Source organism: Antedon mediterranea, chromosome 1 (assembly GCF_964355755.1).
Source record: "Antedon mediterranea chromosome 1, ecAntMedi1.1, whole genome shotgun sequence".
Taxonomy (NCBI): Eukaryota; Metazoa; Echinodermata; class Crinoidea; order Comatulida; family Antedonidae; genus Antedon; species Antedon mediterranea.
The window spans coordinates 15,916,558-15,937,165 of record NC_092670.1 but is presented as its reverse complement, the minus strand read 5'-3'; the positions used below and the strand labels follow the sequence as shown (position 1 = coordinate 15,937,165).

Genomic DNA, 20,608 nt, shown 5'->3' with positions numbered 1-20,608 from the left:
CGCAATGGAAAGCGATAGTTCGAATAATCCATCGCTTTTAATTGGTCAACTCACTTACGTTGTGTCTACGTCCTTCTGTTGCGTCTCTAGTGGGAACCAACCTTAAGTACAAAACTTTTAATGATAGGCCTACCTTAAAAAAAACAATCAAAAAGATATGAGGAGAGAAAAACCTATTGAAGGCAATAGGAAATGTTTTGTTTACCTGAGTGAATTCCAATTCTAAGTTTCAACGTTTCGTTAGGTCTGTGTGGTATCTTAAAGTTGTTAACGGCTATCAACAGATGTAGTGACGTTGACGCTATTTCTGACGCATGCCTATTGCCGTTGCTGAGTGGAAGGCCGGACACTAACATGTACGCGTCGCCTATGGTCTCAACTTTATAAACATCGTAATAACCAATTATCTCATCAAATGATGTGTACAAATCATTCAACATATCCACTATCTGAAACAAATGAAAAGATTATGGCCAATTTACACAGACGAGCGGTAACGGTTATAAAAATATATAGAATGCATGTTACGATAATTTTCACAAATCACGGAGCGGAAGGGCGGTTTCCGCTCAGGATAGATACAGATTCTACGTGGGACAAACTATGCGGTTTTCCGCTTACCGTTACCGCTCGTCTTTGTAAATTGCCCTTTAATAGGATCGAACCCGTATAGTTTGAAAAAACCACTTCTGATACTGGAGTATCAGGCAGGCATGCATTATACATTATGCACTTTGACCCCGACTTTGACACAAGAAAAAAAACCAAACGTGGACAATAATTGCTAAATAAATGCACATACCTGCATTGGATTGCTTTCTGACGACAAGGCTGTGAATCCAACAATGTCACTGAAGAAAACGGTGACGCAGTCAAACGTCTCAGGAATGACTGTGTAACCACGCTTAAGTTGATTTGCAACAGGCCTGAATAAATTAAAAGTAACGCTATCTTATTAAAGTTCTCAATTGGACGCAACGCAAGGACGTATAGTACGCATATCGTAAGCAATTTGATCAATCACGACGTCATAGATCATCCTATTGCTTGTGATGTGCCTTACGTCGAAGTGACAACCCAGATTAATCTTTTGAATGTACAGTTTTCTTTCCTTTATAAACAGCAGTATGTTAGTTTATACTTTAAAGACATAAACAACTCTAAGTTTAGTATTATTGGTTTTTTAATGTGTTATCCCCATTTTAATTTTGTACTATATCAAATTGTATAAATGATATCATGTCATAATTCAATTAAATTCAATTCAAAATTCTTTAATCATCCCACACGGGGCAATTCAAATAAAAAGGTCTGGATTAAAATGATCTTACAAAATATACAAAATATCACAATACAAGTACACTATACAGTACAGTATAATGTTTAATATTATTTGTAATTATTAATATATCATTTTATTCGCTGCAGATTAAATTTAAAACAAAGCAACTAAAACGATGACGGACAGGGAAGATATAAACGAGTATTATCTTGCTGTATCACGTACCGTGGGAGCATCTGATGTAGTAAGTTCTCCGTTTTCTTCTTTTCTTCAACGAGTTGCTGAGTTCGCTCATCAACTATCTCTTCTAGATTGTTGGCGTATTTCTCCATAATCGATATCATATTGTCCATTATATTTGGCTTCCTAAATATATATAAAAAAATTAACAAAAAGTTATTATTTAGAAACCTAATTCCATCAACGCAAGCTTGGTACCTCTTTTCTTATGCGTATTTTCGTGTATCAAATTGTACGCGCCGTTGTACGCGCCTATTATACTTTCACAACACATTCCAAGGAGTTACAAATAAGTCAGGTCAAGAATATACTTGCAAACTCTTCGGCTAATGTTAGCTAAAACGCCATTAACTCAACATTTGTATTCTTTCAAGCTATTTTCTTGTCAAACCATTGTGAAATTGATGAGCTTTAAATAGTAAGAATTCGTAAAAGAAGATGATTTTTATCATAAGAAAGCAGACAAAGATAAATTAGATAAGATAATAAGGCAGTTACAAAGCAAGCTTTTGAATATATGTGTCTACACTTTTCGAATTAGAACAAGATTTGAAAATATGGAAGATGTTTCTTGTTATGAATTGTATTTGTTTAGGTTGCATAGAGTTAATGAGACCACTGATGACGTCATGAATGTTTATCTAGTCATTTTTCAAATTAAATATATTCAAAGATATAGGCCTAAATGAATACAGACTATGAAGTATTGTAACATGCTCAAGATAAAAAGTAAGAGTTACAACATGAGAAGCGTTCCACATGTATATATTATATAATATTGTTTTGTATATTCTGATAAACATTCAATATAGTTTACATTAATATAATTCATTGTGGACTTTACCGTTGTTTGACAGTATTACGTGTGTCATCTTGTCTGAATATATTACTTTAAGGTAAACGAGACAAACATGTATTATTAGAAAACTGGGACAATAATATGAAACTATTAATTTGTTGAAAACGTGAACATAGAAACAGGATGGCGAACAAAATACACCAAAACATTTAAAACGCGTTCATAAATCGCCAAGAAAACGCGTATGCCGACAAGCGCAAAAATGGTTGAAACTCTGAAAAGAAGAGAAAAAAACGTCGTACATGATCAAGTTGACGACTGTAACGCAACGCCTTTCAAATTAGTAGCAATCACGGTACCGCAGCAAAACCGCTTTGTGGAAGGTAATTTCAGAAACTAGTTATTTTTGTGCAAATATATATATATATATGCGCGTGCGTACAACTGAGGACTAGTGCTGTTCCGCCGTACCACGCCGAGAATGTTAAAGAGTCGCTATCCAATCGAGTTTGAACAATACCATGAAAGCCCCAGTGGTCTAATGGTTAGGACATCTGCATATCAAGCAGGCGGTCCGAGTTCGAGTCTCGGTTGGGGCGACTTTTTCTCATTCTCACAGATTTCCTCATCTTTATCGTTTCAAATTAATTAATTAAATTTCAGTATATCACCGGGCGGTTTCGAATTAATGTTCATTGCCTAATGTGTTTATATATATATATATATATATATAAATTGTAGTACGTACTGAATTAGTGTCCGTCTGCTTCTAATTAATATGCTACTATTAATACAAAGTAAGCCTGTTTTATAATAATATAAGTTGGATGCTATCTATGCATTTGTGAGGCCATCGTAGTTGTAATTAAATTACGAATGAGAATTTGAATTGATGTCGTTACTTTGTACTCGTTGCAGATCACGCGACGGCTTAAGTCCTGTACTTACATTCCTTTCTGTAGAGTGCGTAGTTTGGTCTTGATAGATTTGAAATCTGGTCTTTTTTCAGGATCTTCGTGCCAACACTCTTGCATGGTTTTCAGTATGCATTCAGGGCATTCTCCAATCACCATGATATTTGGTCGAAATGGATTGGTGTTGTCTAGAGGGAACTCTACTTTCTGAATTATTTCTGCAAAGTAACATAATCAAACAGTAGAAGTAAAAGAACGATGCTGAATGATTAAACAGTTTTTTATTGTAATGTAAGTATCTGTCATAAACTTATTATTATTTGTAAACAAATTGCATTTAATGAAAGGCAATGATTACAATGAATATATAAATAGTGTAGAACGACAGAACATTACTGCAGTAGAATGTTACACATTTATTCATTAAGGTATATGGAAATCATGAGGTTTCTTAAAGTTCTAGACTTAGTATTGTATAGTATACTTTTTCCTGGCCAGCATTATCTTTGGGGTGCCTCTGTCTTGGTTGTTGTCTCTGAGCACCCGGTCGTCTGTGGCAAGGCAAATGTGTATCCTGCTCCTTTGTTTGGTCACCTAGGTAGGGGTCCGGGACAACTTATGTACGAAAAAAAAAATCGCGTCCGGGACCGCGACAGAACGACAACGGATGGGGACCCTCCAAAGAAATTGCATTTTGTTTGTCAGGCATTTGTATGATTTGTTTTTTATTTTTTTAAATGCGCCTTGAGCACTCTTGAGTGGTATGTGCGCTATAAAAATCCTGTTATTATTAATATAATGCAATCTATAAGTAAATCATTATTATAAGTACTGTACCTGGTGGACTAAATCGACTGTTGCCAAATGGTCCATCCCGTAGTGTTATTTCATAAAGTAAAATGCCAAATGAGTACACATCGCCTTTTGGCGAACCCTCTGGTGGAGCATGGGGCTTGCGTAACAACTCCGGCGCTTTCCACAACATATCTAAAGCACAAATCAGAAATAGTAAAGAAGAATAGCAACAGAGGCTAGATTTTTATTCATTCATTCATATGTGCATAAATTCAGAAATGTTACTGAAAAGAAAAATCTGATGACCCGAAAATGGAAACTGAGATACGTAGCCTACCTTCATATTGCGCATGCTCGCCGTAATCGTCTTTCTTTTCTCCAGCTGTAAAGCTGTGCAGGCCAAAGTCAGTTATTTTCAGAATCCATCGACTGTCCACCACACAATTCGCCGATTTCAAATTACCATGTGATTTTATCTCGCTCGCGTGTAGATATGTCATGCCCTTATAATAAAATAAAGTTCAAGAGAAAATAAGTATAAGTATCTCCTATGTCCATAAACATTACAAAGGTGAAATGACGTAATGTGTGTTACCTTGACAACATCAGCAATCAGCGACGCTTTAAACATGTCATCCAGCTTAATGTCGTCATTTCCCAAAATATCCTGAATATGAAAAAAAAAACAAAAAAAAACTTTTAGAATTGAAATATTCCTCTTTCCAAAACATGATTATGAGAAAAAGCTGATCATTGGAATATGAATTATTATAGTACCGTAAGAATTTTTCATCGGCCGAATTTCGTTATGCGTAATAAGGAATGGTTACGTAATGAATACGGTATAAAAGACGTAAACGTGTACCTATTGTTCATTTCTGATACAGTGATGGTGTAACAAGCCACCATCGTACGTGAGAATACTGAAGAAATAACAGTTCCATTTTGGAAATTACAAAATAAACTGCTTCCACAAAGTATGATTAAAATATACAGATACAAAGGCCTACAAATAGTTTATTACATTATTGCGATATAATGGAATTTGTCTGTAATGGTAGAGTACAGTTTACTTGTATCGTATTCGTACCTGAAGACAGCCTTTACTGCAGTACTCCGTGACAATAAACGTGTTTGGTGCTTCAATACATGCACCAATAAATGATGTGATGTTAGGATGACGTAGATCTCGTATCTAAAATATAAAAAAAATAATTTTTATTTAATTTCTTTATAGACTGATACTAAGTATCCGTCAAAGACGGCAATGCGTCTTCATCAGAAGAACAGTGACAAAGTACAATATAACAAATGTTGAAAAGCAATTTTTGGAAACCGAGTTATCGAATTTACTAAAGCCTAAAGTTGTCTCTGCACCATCAGTGGCATCTTTTAATAGAAGACTGAGGACCCTTCCCCCAGGAATAAAGGGTCAAGCTATCAAGTAAGTAAGTATCAAGTAAACAGTTGTACTTGAGCTAGAAATGTTCATGTTATGCCAAATTGCCTTGTAGTTCTGGTAGAATTGAAAACTCGTAAACCACCAAACAGATGCTATTTAGAAATGTCTACTAAACTTCTTTACGTACAACTTTTAGTTCCTTTCGTACAGCTCTTGTAACGTCTATTGCTTTCTTGTTAACTGGTCGCATGGCAACCATTGTACCACGATACATTCCCGCTCTGGCGTAGCTCTGATTGATACGTAACATATCATCTGTCGTATGCTGCGTGTCATTACTGTCGTGTGAAACTAAACTAAGCTGAAAAGAAAACATCTTTATTTCATAATATAGCTTAAATACATTTAGTTTAGATTTCATGACTAAAGCGACATTCACACGGCGCTTTTCAATAATTACAATATGCTTTCCAATTAATTTACGAAACGGCGACCAATTCAGTTCCATGAAACAGAACCAGTGTGAATGTATAGCTTCAAGCATGTTTTTCTCGTTTTGTGTTTATCATGGATGATGTTTCGTAATCACATGATCAGCCTTTAGCTAACACGGTTTAATTACCGTCATTAGCCCTATTTGTAAACAATATTGATGTTTCTATACATCTATGACGCATTGTGATACGGATAACTTGGAAATAAGTAATATAGAATAATCACATAATTAGTATGATTATATAGGACATTTATTGATGTGGTTGTTTTATTTATTTTGCATGAAAAAACAAATTGTGGTACTGCGCATAAAATAAAATAGCTCGTTTCACTACTAGAATATTTAGTTTTATGCTTTCGTAATTAGATCATGCATGTTTCGTTTGATAAGTTTTTTTAGTCGTGTGCAACGCGACTCGCGACTATACAGCTCACTATGTCGGTCGGATGGTCGGTCGGTAAACAGTGACTCAAATTTGAGCACGCGACTGCAGCCATGTATATGGCATTGTTCTTAAATTTTCTTGGGTTATCCTCAGTTCCTTCAGTTAATATTGTTTTCTTGTACCTTTTCGTTTTAATTTAATGAAATGAAATGAATGAAATAAAGAAACGCTTCTCCATCTATGTCTGCATGTCCACACACGTATTGAGATAAGCTCGTATTTTAACCCTGGTGAATAAACATTGTCCAGCATCGACTAACCTTACTGCTAGCATGCTTAGGCCAAGTTGATCTGCCAAAGCTAATCTCATTAAACTCTATCTTCCATAGCAGACTCGCCAACTCCTGTTCATATCTCCAATTTCTGCAATAAAATATTCTCATTTTATAGGATCAGTATTCCTTTGTGTATTGTATGTATTCTGTAATATTGTAAGATTGCAATTATTGTGTAATAGACGTCAATACATAGATGATATTTATGATTAATGAGTAGGTTGGGTATTTTTAACGATCCCCCTGCCATATTTTGTACTATATTATAACAATATTATCATTTAATATTTCATTTCAATTTTTAATGTTCCTTCTCGAGACTTTGTTCTGAGTAATTTGTTGTTATAATCACTTTTTCTCGTAAAATGGTAACCATTTTATAGAATTTCTTCAGTTCATGACAGTTTTTGTACTGTATTAAATAATTCTAATGAAAATCATCAATCTTCATAATTAAAGTGCTGGTTACATCATGGTCCATGGTTTCATACAGAGAACATTTTCTATTGCCCTTTCCGCACAATTTCGGTGACTTTTATTGTTGTTTACGTATATGTGTGGGAAATAAAAAAAAAATTTATTCTGCAGATCGATGAAAATTAAATTAAAAGGTTTTCCTATGCCTCACTGTGTTTTGAAAGATGTTCCTATGCCTCACTGTGTTTTGAAATGATTTTCCTATGCCTCACTGTGTTTTGAAATGATTTTCCTATGCCTCACTGTGTTTTGAAATGATTTTCCTATGCCTCACTGTGTTTTGAAAAGATTTTCCTATGCCTCACTGTGTTTTGAAATGATTTTCCTATGCCTCACTGTGTTTTGAAATGATTTTCCTATGCCTCACTGTGTTTTGAAATGATTTTCCTATGCCTCACTGTGTTTTAAAATGATTTTTTTGATTGAACTGAAATTATTAATTAAATAACCAGGAGTAAACCAATTGAATTAGTTCGTTATCTCACATCAGTGATGTCTGAAATCACTCGTTACAGTCATTTATAGGCATATAATCATATATTATTTTCAACTGTGTTTAGAATTGATTAAATGTTTTTTTTAATGGAGAAAACGTGTAGAAATGGTTATTAACCTCGTAGTGACAGTTGCTTTGTCTTAAGGGAAATAATATAGATATTTCATCAAATTGTCATGACTGTTCAAGTCGATCGGCTGAATGTAAGATTTAATAATCTACACACGACAGATGAGATAAGACATTTAAATAAGATAATGATACAGTGCTGTAATTAGTATCGCGTAAAAGAAAACTTATAACAATAAGAGGGATGTCACGATTGAATGATATGATATTTATTTTCCTCATCACAATCAGGAATGCTATAAGTACAAGATCGGTCTTGTTCATTTTTTGATGGATAGATTACTTGTTTTATGTATTCGTTATTCCCCTAATACTAATATTATAGATAACATAAGTTATTGGAAAAACTGTAAATTTTTTACTAGTATAAACCACATGTATAATTTTTTACGAAAACTATAAGAGGGTGTTACGCTACTCGTTGCTCTCAGTTTAAAGGGCTAGTAATGGCCATGTTTATTACAATTTGATTGCAATTAATCGATAGTATTTCCTGTAGATTTTTTCTTTTTTTTACACCCTACATTCAGCTAACACTTTTGTCTGGAACGTTTTTCAGAAACATTTTCCAAAGTTTGCTGACGTAGACCAATTCACAAACTTGCAGAAAACATGTTTTTGAAAGTTTTCACAAAGCATGGCGTTTAAGTGGAGATTAGTTTTAAAAAGAATATAAGGTTTTTAAAATTATCGTTTACCTGTAGATGACAGAAACTACCAGAATTGATATGAGTGTCAGTCCGCCCAAGATCCCTTCGATCACCTTAAGTCGAATACTCGTGGACCGAATGCAGAACTGTCCATAAAATCCACACTCGGGTTCGTCGATCGGAGGTGCGCCGGCAATCCAAAGGATCTTGGTTCCTTCTTTCGCAGTATATACCTAAAGGCAAGTAAATTATTAAATAGTGCTCAATATGGTATACAAATAAGTGCAATACTTATAATACAATGATAATTTAGCTTAGTCTACTCTAGCAAACTGGCAAATAAAAGTCTCCAATGTTTGCTAGTATAAGCCTCAGTCTACACTAACAAACTTTAGATTGCAAACGTAAAATCTGGCAATGAAGTCTCCAATGTTTGCTAGTATAAGCCTCAGTCAATACTAGCAAACTTTAGTTGGCAAACTTCAAGTCTGGCAATAAAAGTCTCCAATGTTTGCTAGTATAAGCCTCAGTCTACACTAGCAAACTTTAGTTTGCAAACTTTAAGTCTGGCAATAAAAGTCTCCAATGTTTGCTAGTATAAGCCTCAGTCTACACTAACAAACTTTAGTTTGCAAACTTCAAGTCTGGTAATAAAGGTCTCCAATGTTTGCTAGTATAAGCCTCAGTCTACACTAGCAAACTTTAGTTTGCGAACTTTAAGTCTGGCAATAAAAGTCTCCAATGTTTGCTAGTATAAGCCTCAGTCTACACTAGCAAACTTTAGATTGCAAACTTTAAGTCTGGCAATGAAAGTCTCCAATGTTTGCTAGTATAAGCCTCAGTCTACACTAAAAAACTTTAGATTGCAAACTTTAAGTCTGGCAATAAAAGTCTCCAATGTTTGCTAGTATAAGCCTCAGTCTACACTAGCAAACTTTAGTTTGCAAACTTTAAGTCTCGCAATAAAAGTCTCCAATGTTTGCTAGTATAAGCCTCAGTCTACACTAGCAAACTTTAGTTTGCAAACTTCAAGTTTGGCAATAAAAGTCTCCAATGTTTGCTAGTATAAGCCTCAGTCTACACTAGCAAACTTTAGTTTGCAAACTTCAAGTTTGGCAATAAAAGTCTCCAATGTTTGCTAGTATAAGCCCGATTCTACATTAACAAACTTTTAGTTTCCAAATTTAAGCAAACGCAGAGTATTGTATTGTTGTATTTAGTACCGGTACATGTTTTAAGGACAGAAGTTGGTTTATATTTTGGTAATTTACAATTCCAATAGACAATCGGTTGTATGCATTTCAAAGCCAAAAGATATACTATTTACACATTCATGTCTATAAAGTTACGTTTTTTATTCGGTTTCGTCTCCATCACGACGTTCTCGTTTAATTATTGAGGTTAAACGGCGAATGTCTCATCTCATAATTAGATAACTATGTATTTTTTATTAAATATGACTTCGTACTATAATACGTACGTGTATTGCATAGTTCATAGCTGTTAAAAATGGATGATCTTGCTAGAGGCAACTAATTAGACTAACTTTATATCGTAATGGGTGTTGATTTTTGTTGACATTTGAACTTAATTACACAAGACAGTGTTAAGTGATTGGATGAGATTGCTATAATCGCCTACGAGCAATTTAATCCAATTCGTATGTTGTATGGGGACACACTGTGACTTACTGGTTTACCATTTGCTTCTTGGAAGATGGCGACGGGGATCACTGCGTATCCAGTTGACGTATTTTGAAGTGCCATCACCGTTAGGTTTACGTCTGCATCGCCATTTACGTCAATATAACGTGTGTAACCCGCTACGCCTAGATAAACGTAAACATGATGTCATGGTTATGCATTATATTTATCATGTACGACGTACGTGAATGAAGATTAACCAATTTACGTTTCGCAGAATATCCGCGGCAGCTGTGATAGGGTATACTGTTATTTTAAATACGTTTTTCCGTTTTGTCCACCTATCAAATTAAGCATAAACTATATACAGTAGGCCCTACTCTATATAGATCAGAGCATTTGTTTTTAAAAGTGCTGCTTGTTTTTTTTCTGTGAGTATATTCTCTGTTTAATAAACCATGACTACATCTGGCAATATTAGATGCGTCAATTTAAACCATTATGTCGCACCAGACGATTAAAGTGTTCTAACGATACAAAAAAACCAGGTCAATTCAGCAATAGTCATAGTGTATTTTTTTTATCAGAAGTAATAATAGTTAATACGATGGTAGCATGATAGTAGTCTGCCCATTGATTATATATACTTATATATTTTTATTTTTATTATATAGTTTTAGGAACATTAGGCTATTCAAACAATTTTAATCCAAACTAGAAGTTCTTACTCATATAAGATCGTTTGAAAATTTTGTTCATAATAGCTGTTCCATTTGTTATCGAGCCACCCTCTGCTAATGTCTGGTTGAGCGCATGCGCGTATTCAATCACAGCGTCATATAAATTAGCAGCATCTTCGGTGACCTGAAATATACAAATATACAAAAAACGTTTTTGGTACTAAAAATCTTGATTTTTAAAAGTTCACAAAGAATAATTCGCAAAAGCTGACGAATTGAATGTGTTACGTGCTACGTGCACTAACCCCTTCCCCTTTAAAGTTGTGTATGAGAAAATATAAGTATACTAAGCGCAATGTTGTGGCCGTTATTAAGGACGTTAGTGGGTATGAAGCATATTTTTGAGGAAAAACAACCAATTAAATTGTGAACTTGATCATTTAATAGCATTTGTTTCATCATGGAAAATGTGGAACTGCATGATATTGTACATTGTAGGATGTGGCACACATTAAGCTTGGTTACCACTAGCGACGCAACGTAACGCAATCTACGCATGCAACGAAAGAAAATGCCCTTCCAATAATTATGTTTGCCTCCGCCTGCGTGAAATCAAACCTGGGATGTTTTCAGCACTTTGATTGCATGCTTAATACAGCACTTTGCGTCAATACGTCATAGCGTTGCGTTACGTTGCGTTGCTAGTGGGAACCACGCTTTAAGAAGAAAAGTGATTTACCATAATTCTAGGTTCACCCATGGCGTCCTCACTCGCACGAACGATATTTGAGAAGTTGAAATTGAATGGAGCCTTTTCCAGATAATAAATGACAGCGTCCTGGAATTTAGCGTAGTCTGGGTTTGTCGGCGGCGTTTGATAAAGTAGCAACATTGACTGTAGATATTTTTCAAGTTTAGGCGACCTCGCCAAATCGTATGGATCTAGAAAATTGACGAAATCCTACTTAGTTCAAAATATCATAATAGAAACAGTGACCGACAATGGATTTAATTTCAAAATATATTTCAAAATACATTTTAAAAATTCATTTTCCTTTGTTTCCTTACAGTATCGAACATTCTAATCAAATTACAGTATTTAAAGTCTATGATACTCCATGTGTATCCTTTCATTTGATTGGTTGATTGTATCACGTGTGGCGCATTATTTGGACCCGGCCTTCCTCGCGATTGGGTATATATTTCACAGTGGAGGCCTATGGATATGCACGATCGAAAACTAACATGCAGAGTGTGCCGTCTATAAAACCGGCTCTTATTCCGCGGCCCAATTCCGATCGTTGAATTTTGAAATGGACACGTGCTTACAATAATATTCATTGAATACTCACTAGTTAGCAATGTCTTGTTTGAATCCTTTTTATACTCATCTATTTCTACTGATATTACTACATAATCTCCATTATCTAATAAATGTTTTTCGTCCAATTCCTCCATGAAATGAAATAATTCAAATCTCTCCCCAAGAAAAATATAAACTGAAATACAAATTATAAAGCTTACTCAGAAATTTAATATACAGGTTATTTTGTTCAACCATTAGGTTATGTCGTGTATATTTGTAGATATGTATTTATCGGATACATATTTGTTTTGTTGTGTGACGATATTATATCATTTGTAAGTAACCTTTTTTGTTGTTGATGCAATTAAACAGAAGACCAGACTTTATTTACCAAGCCGTAATTGATATTAATAGAATTTAAACTACATCTTACCTCTTGTGTCCGTGTACGTCTTTTCTATAATGTCCCTAAGCAGCCGTGTCTTGGTCCAGTTTCGCCAATATGGTGACTCGAATGTCAAGTTATGTTGAATGGTAACGTTGTTGTAACGCAAAGTCTTTTGAAGAATGTCCTTCATACTGACACGACGCGTCTCGTCTCCTGCTACGATGCTAACTTTAAACCAATTAAAATGCTCCAACAGGGCCAAGACGGAGCGTGTAAACTGTGTGTCTGGCGCGTTAGTCCTTGCGAATGTTTTGTAAATCGACTTGTCACTAACTTCGTATTCTGCACATTGCTGAGGAATAAAAATAACTTCGATAACATGATAGCGTCGTATTGAGGAATGTGAATGAAACATAAAGAAGGCGACAACGCTGCTGTGGCAATAAGGTTTATCGCAAATAACGTGCGCGACGCATGGTGGGAAGGATTTGGAAGAAAACGTCACGTACATGGTTTGTTGTTTGTACGTGCGCGTCGTGACGTTTTGCTCCCAAACCCTTCCCACAATGCATTGTGCTATTTGCGATCAATCATGTTAGCGAACAATAGAAGAGTACTGGGTTCCACCAACACATATGTAAGTTTTCATAATCTAAGGTCGCCTCCTAAATAATATTACACAGAGAGGAGAGAAACATGTGTCATACCCACAGTAAGAACATACTTACATATGATATCATCGGGAGATTCCAGGCGGCCGCCATGCGTGCTTCAGTTGTACACGTAATATCCGGTCCAAAGAAAGCACTGACACCATGTTTCCACATGTCTGAAAGCGCAGCAATCGATTTCTCCTCGTCACCTTGGATATCGGTGTAGACAAACTTTAGTTTATAGTTTTCAAGTAATTTTCTATTGTTATTAATTTCATTTACTGCTAAAGTCATAGCGCCACCAGCCGTCCGGGCATATCTTGATAAGGAATTGGTCGCCGTTGCCAAGTAACCCACCTCAATTTCTTGAACAGGATTTCGTCTGTGTCTTGCATCTGGTTGTCGAAATGCACAACATAGCGATATCAAAATTAAGATGCAAGTTGCAAGATATTGCCTTTTGAATTCCATGTTGATTATGGCATTCGATCTTCAGTTACATGTCTTTCCTGTGTTAAAAAAAAAAAGAAGATACGTTTAGGCATGCATAGTTATAGACTGTTGTTAATTCATAATGTATCACAACGTAGAATCGTTGAATACGCAGGTGTGTTAAATGATCATCTTGTGCAATCGAAAAGCCTATTGAAGCGTGAAGTCGACCTTTTTGTCCACACACATTGAATGGTTTACCTTATAAAATACATAAATGTTGTACTAAATCATTGTTCTGGCATTTATCCCATCCGGTATGCAGACTAATTTCAGTCAAACCTGTTAAAAATCCATAAATGATGGTTTAACAATATGTGAAATTAAACACTGTGCGTAAGTGCTCCACTGGAAAAGCGTGGCAACAATGAGAATTAGAAAGTGAAATCCCCAGAGTCTCGTACGCGATTGACAACTAGGACACATCCTGCAGAATGAGGAGGAATGAGCAGACAATAAAATGACAAGGTATCATTACATCTGCTCTTGATTTTTAAATATGGTCAACGGAATTCGCGAGAGCTTTGGCTACTAAATTCACAATCTGGGAGATTATCTGTGTTTATTCTGCTGCAATATTAAGCCTTTACGGTATATTTCAGCACACATGTAAACAGCAGTCGAGAAAGATATCATTCGAACCTGTCATTATCACCTAAACCAAAGTATCAGGTACGCTCGCGCTAATGTCAAATTTGTCTTCGCAAAACTGGAGAGAGGTCACCGATTGTTTCGCAAAATTAACCATTTTTTAAAAAACCAAATAAGATGAACATTTTAAAATTGTTCTGGAGTGTTATTTTTACTTTTTATTCGTTCAAAACTCGTGATTAAATTAATAAAATATGACCGGCCATAAGCTGATAGTGTTCGATAGTACTGTTTACCACAAAAGGAACATCTTGTCACAATAATAATAATAATAATAATAATTAAAACCTGATCAAGAATTTAATTTTTGACTCAAATTTGAAAGAAATGTAGTATATGTCAGATCACTAAATATGAATTAAAAAAAAAATAAACTACATCGTTTGATGTTTTAAAAAATATTAACATTACATTAGATTGTATATGTTTTTATTGTTGAGCCTTTAACGAAATACTCGAAATAAAAGTAATGTTTTTGCGTTGATATTACAAAGACAGATGTTTCATGAATAGACATCAAATCAATCACACTCTACGTTAATAGAACTAATGGACAAATAATTCGTTGTGTGATTCAAGTATTACCGCACAAATTTACTGTGTCAGTAAAATAAATACAGTAGTGAAATTAAATTTAAATATTTCGCTGCAAATTCTTAATTTCTTTGTGTGTGCACCACCGGAAACGCAAATGCCACAACAAAAAATATTGAGAAAACGAGAAATCCGAATGGAAGGCGGTGTCGTGCTGAACGCGAGTTCAACTGCGACTTCGGAATATGATATCACGTGCAGCCCTATAGTATCCTCCATAATGTAAAGTTTGACGTGCGTTCTTTTGGTCAACTGGGTTGAGTTGCGGCAACGAAACCCAGTTGACCAAAAGCGACAGTTCGGATAATCCAGTGCTTGTGATTAGTCAAACTGGTGTTACGCTTACGTCATTGCGTCACGTCCTCTGTGAGAACAAACCTGTTTGACCTAGTTTATACACCGTTTTGTTTCAAGACCATCAGTAGTCTCGCTAAAATCCTACAAAATGACGATAGTACATTCAGTGAACTTAATATTGCACCAGTTTATTCTTCTTCGTTTCCGTTTAAATCAGGTAAAATGATTTATTTCAAGCGATCGATAATATAACTATGTACGCATATAGTTTTTGTTTTGTGAAAAGCATCAATTATTTACTGTAAAAGTTGAAATATACGGCTGTGCTGATACGTATCATAGAATGATTAAATAGACAATTACGGTGTACCTCAGGGGAATTGTAGTTTGTTTGAGAGATAGAACAACAGTGGTTTGTCACCTGTTCACACTGGACACAGTGTTGATATAGAGCATTACTACATTTGTCAATTCGTACGTTTATGTAATCGTTTCGTTGTAATTTGTCATATTCGATTGGAAGTTTTACCGTTGAGTAGTTTATCCGTTGAGTATAGTTTATCCGTTGAGTATAGTTTACCCGTTGAGTATAGTTTATCCGTTGAGTATAGTTTACCCGTTGAGTATAGTTTACCCGTTGAGTACTGTTTATCCGTTGAGTACTGTTTATCCGTTGAGTATAGTTTATCTGTTGAGTGTAGTTTATCCGTTGAGTATAGTTTATCGGTTGAGTATAGTTTATCTGTTGAGTGTAGTTTATCTGTTGAGTATAGTTTATCTGTTGAGTATAGTTTATCCGTTGAGTATAGTTTATCCGTTGAGTACTGTTTATCTGTTGAGTGTAGTTTATCTGTTGAGTGTAGTTTATCCGTTGAGTATAGTTTATCGGTTGAGTATAGTTTATCTGTTGAGTGTAGTTTATCTGTTGAGTATAGTTTATCTGTTGAGTATAGTTTATCCGTTGAGTATAGTTTATCCGTTGAGTATAGTTTATCCGTTGAGTATAGTTTATCTGTTGAGTATAGTTTATCCGTTGAGTATAGTTTATCCGTTGAATATAGTTTACCCGTTGAGTATAGTTTATCCGTTGAGTATAGTTTATCCGTTGATAGTTGAGCGTTGAGATTGTTCTTAAGTTTGGTTCCCACTAGGACGCAACGCAAGAACATTAACGCAACGTAAGCGTGTTGACCAATGACAAGCGACAGCCGAATAATCCATCGCTTGTGATTGGTCAAATCCATTACGTTGCGTTACGTCGTTATGTTGCGTCTCTAGTGGAAACCAAGCATTAACGAAAAGGCTGGTGTGGTTAACGTTTTCTATTCGAATGATTTTCTGTTGAGTACAATCTGTTTACAATTTACCATTCGAATACAAAAAGTATTCAGCAAATCATTATGTTGAAAAAAAAGTTTCTAAATGAATAAGACAATTGACACACACAATAGTTCAACGTCGTCTGAACGTATGAACTAGTTTTGTATAGGCCTACTTTTGCAGACCTGGTCATAATTTTGAACTCTTACACGAATTGACTAACGTTGATATCATCAATAACCAAATAGCATATTTGGGCATATCAATGCCATATTTTAGCACATCACACTTTTTTTTGTCAAACTAGTTTGATGGGACAAAGCTTAACGACACCTTTGCTAAATCGGGCGGAGTCTTAATATTGCATGAATTGGTGCACAAGCACATTTTTCCTTACGTGCACGTACCATTGATGACGTGTTAAAAAAGTAATAAAAAGCCCGTATAGACGAATAGACCGTACAGGATCAACAGGGGATAAATAAGGCTTTCATAATTTGTAATAACTACTGTCACACTTGGTAGGATATGAGCATGCATTCGTCGAATGTTACACGCTGGTAGATGATAGACGGCGGCGTATAAACATTGATATGTTTTGTTCACATTTGTTTTGCTCGTGCCGATTTCCTCATATTTATTGTTAATTTCAATTTACTTATTTCAATATATATCGCTTTAGGCGGTTAGGAGTTAAACATTTATATAAGTATATGTTTATACACAACATGGGTAGTGATTACATAATTAGGAACGCTACTTATTATATTGTCATTACCTCGGAGATGGTTGATATAAATCTACTGCCATATCTATTCAATTAATAGACTATAGTCAATCACACAGTTATCTATATTTATCGTTTATAAAAAAGGTTAATTATCTACAAGCTACTTCATATAAACAATATGCATCAAGTGTTTATGAAATTTAAAAGAAATTCAATCATATTTTCCGTTGTCGCCACATCAAGATTTCTAAAGCTCTGTCCACACTATCAAACTTTATGTGCCAAAAAAAATGTGACGTGCCCATATATGGATATGATGATTTCATATCACCATGACCATCTTTCGGCATATCACTATATTTGGGCACATCACACTTTGTTATTGTCAAACTAGTTTAATAGCGTAGGCAGAGCTTATGCCTATTTTCCACTAGGCGAATTTGTTCGCGCGAATCGAAAGCGGCAGGTTACACGCAAGCGTATTCATGTTTCCATCTTCCAAATTCATCTCTACGAATGACAAAGTATTGCGTGCAGATAATATTTTTTGTCAAAATAGATTTACGTTGGACGTACGTATACGGCTATGAGATGATAAAAGTCTCTATTACGCTTTAAAATGACCAATTAATTTGGCTGCATTCAAACTATAACAGAGCTATATGCACTTAAGTATAACCTGTGCTCTTTTTTTTAGTGTAATAAATGAGCGTAACTATATAAATAGGTATACCATATGCACAGGAAATCTAACGACAATCCACAAATGAAACATAATCCGAATATCTTGAAAAATGAAATGGAATAATCAATATCAATCTAAAGTTTATGGTAATTACATGTCTGGTTTGCTGAAAATTCAAAAGACAAAATTAATGTTTATTTTTTAGAGGAATATTTAGGTATTTGCTGGGTGTCTCATGTTAAAGAAAAAAAAAACGTTTCCGTTTGTGGCTCTTCAAATGTTATAATGAATATTACAAACATAGCGCGTTCCACAAGTAATGTCTCAATGCGCTAAGTGAAATGGGAGGATATAAATAAACCATAGACATTACCTAACTAACCAATTAATTTGATCAACAACAAAAATGACAAATGCTGCAGTAGCATGAGGTTTGGGGAGGGGTGCAATTGAGATACGTAAAGTCATAATTGGCCTGTACCTTCTTAGTCGGATGGCTTGCATGTATGGAAGTGGTAGGGTAGAAAGGGGTTGGTTATCGTTATAGCATAGGAATAAACAAACCAGCCATCAAACACACTATAACTTTAGACTCCAGGTACTAAAAGGTAATCAATTGAATTATTATAGAAACCCTGCGAGGCCCTTATTGATTGGCGCCATTCATCATTCCATCCAAATATATAGCATTCATACATGTTTTTATGATACAAATTACTGCTCGTCTGATGACTATAATTTTGGATCAAACCTTTAAGAAAAAGTATGTCCTGACTATTTATAAAATTAGATATCTTCACATCACATTTAAACCCCTTTTTCCACTAGGCGAATTTATTTGCGCGAATCGACATCGTTTATTAATGCGCATACGTATTAATATTTTCATCTTTTGTGTAACCAATCAGAAATGTTGATTCGCGTGCGTAAATTTATTCGATAATGGAAAACATTAGACGGCGTGATACAGTTCGCAATCAAACACAATGATGTATCCACGTTCTAACTATTATTCTTTAACCACATTTATCATCCTGTCTGCTCTATTTATATCACATTAACAAATATGTTTAACATGCATTTTGCAACAGTAACAACAGTAATTGTCTTGTAAATGGTGGTTCGCGTAACAGTTTGGATAACTGCCTATCAGTTATGCCTGAACACTCAATTTAAATTCGACTGTATGCGTTTATGGACTAAATGTAATGTTATTTTAATGTGGTTCGTAGAATTAGGGCTATGTAAATTTTCAGACGATATAGCTGCACAGAGCTTTTAAAGGAAAACTTGACCGAGGACCATATTTTCACAACATATTAGGGACGTAACATCAATTTACGGCGACGGCTGTACGGCGAGCGTGGCGGCGATATCCTTAATTTCGCGATGGTTCTGAAATCATATGTACATCCCTAATACGTTGTTAAAATATGATCCTCGGTCAAGTTGCCTGGTTGCCTTTACAGCAGGCAACTCAAGGACGTTAGCGCACCGGAAGTAATTTGACCAATCAGGACGCGATTGTGGATCATCTACGCTGTTGCTTGTGATTGGTCAATTACGTTGCACCTACGTACGTTGATGCGTTGCGTTGATGCAAGCATAGTCAATAAATAGTAGTTTACTTTCTATTGACTAAGATTCAAGTGATAACCAAGGTTCAATTGTGTGGGGGGAGGTGGTGTGGTAATGGGAATTGGTTGTCTTCTAAATATGTAATTATAAAAAAACCTAACAGCCTCTTCATATCTTAATTTCGCTTACATATACATAAATACAAAGTAAATTCATCTTGTATAGAGTGTAGCCTATACTTTATATCAATGTAATAACCAAGCCATTATTAATCTTTTTAATATCTTATTGGATTTGTAATTTTCATAAGAGGATGTAAAGAGATATATTGATTGACGTAACAACTACCGGTATATGTTTTGTACATTCATTTTATCGTGTCGTAAATGTGTATTTTATGTCATCATTTTTTAGAAACATTTTTTTCATACAGCCATGTAAAAGTATGTTTGGTAAACTTTTACGCTATTTTCGTCGTGGGAACGATAGTAAGCAAACGTGTACCCTTTTAACATACCGCGACGCTACACCCCAAGGGGGTGGGGGGGGGTGGGGTTACTTGTATATAAACTAAACGGGGAGGTGCAGCAGCCACTTCGAGACATAAGGCACTTGCGCTACCTGTTTTACTGAAAAATACTATGGTCACAAAGGGCGCAATATTTTTATTTTTTACTGTTCGTGACGGGGTTTGCGATAACATAGGCGCCTAGTTTTCATTGAATCAAAGGGCCCCAGATTTAGATTTCAGATTTAATTTATTTCCACACCACCTACGTGTCCATGGGAAATGCGTATTTCCAAATCTGTTGTACGCAGAGCAGCACATATCTTTACGCACCCTTTTTGAAGCCCTCTTCTGTGAACGTGTACCCGCACTATAATTGTTATTTGTTTATTGTTTAATAATGTTATAATACAGTGAATTAGTATGATATTGTACCGACAAATATTGTGTTTGTTTCTGAGTCTGATACTTATTTTGGATTCTTTCCATCTCCTAAGGTTATGTACAATTTTTCAATCCTGTCAATTGTATTTGTGACAAATCGTGAGTGTTTATTATTATTAACGTTTCATCACATTTAATCTTGTATATAGTTTTATATATAAAAATATCACACAAATGTATGAATGATAACTTGAAAGGTTTCAATATATACATTAGCGTCATGATTGATGAATTTGCAG

At 35.1% G+C, this 20,608-nt stretch overlaps 1 protein-coding gene and 1 non-coding gene across 4 annotated transcripts in view; one reads left to right on the top strand and one right to left on the bottom strand.

Annotated features, from left to right (window-relative positions):
• Positions 1–20,608, bottom strand: part of LOC140058568 (guanylate cyclase 32E-like) — a 36,935-nt gene that overhangs the window by 3,502 nt on the left and 12,825 nt on the right. For 2 of the 3 annotated variants that reach the window (XM_072104253.1, XM_072104244.1), the window contains exons 2-19: positions 13,146–13,579; positions 12,463–12,769; positions 12,076–12,222; positions 11,463–11,665; positions 10,772–10,907; positions 10,092–10,228; positions 8,449–8,633; positions 6,634–6,736; positions 5,620–5,793; positions 5,121–5,225; positions 4,626–4,697; positions 4,368–4,533; positions 4,073–4,222; positions 3,270–3,453; positions 2,367–2,411; positions 1,508–1,648; positions 803–926; positions 206–449 (exon numbers count right to left, since the gene is read on the bottom strand). In XM_072104253.1, coding sequence (XP_071960354.1) covers positions 206–449; positions 803–926; positions 1,508–1,648; positions 2,367–2,411; positions 3,270–3,453; positions 4,073–4,222; positions 4,368–4,533; positions 4,626–4,697; positions 5,121–5,225; positions 5,620–5,793; positions 6,634–6,736; positions 8,449–8,633; positions 10,092–10,228; positions 10,772–10,907; positions 11,463–11,665; positions 12,076–12,222; positions 12,463–12,769; positions 13,146–13,541 — 3,019 coding nt within the window. In that variant the 5' untranslated portion in view covers positions 13,542–13,579. The remainder of the gene's footprint in view (positions 1–205; positions 450–802; positions 927–1,507; positions 1,649–2,366; positions 2,412–3,269; positions 3,454–4,072; positions 4,223–4,367; positions 4,534–4,625; positions 4,698–5,120; positions 5,226–5,619; positions 5,794–6,633; positions 6,737–8,448; positions 8,634–10,091; positions 10,229–10,771; positions 10,908–11,462; positions 11,666–12,075; positions 12,223–12,462; positions 12,770–13,145; positions 13,580–20,608) is intronic. The other variant, XM_072104260.1, reaches the window with a different exon arrangement.
• On the top strand, positions 2,849–2,920 carry Trnad-auc (transfer RNA aspartic acid (anticodon AUC)). The gene has a single exon. It is a non-coding gene; the product is annotated as a tRNA-Asp (tRNA).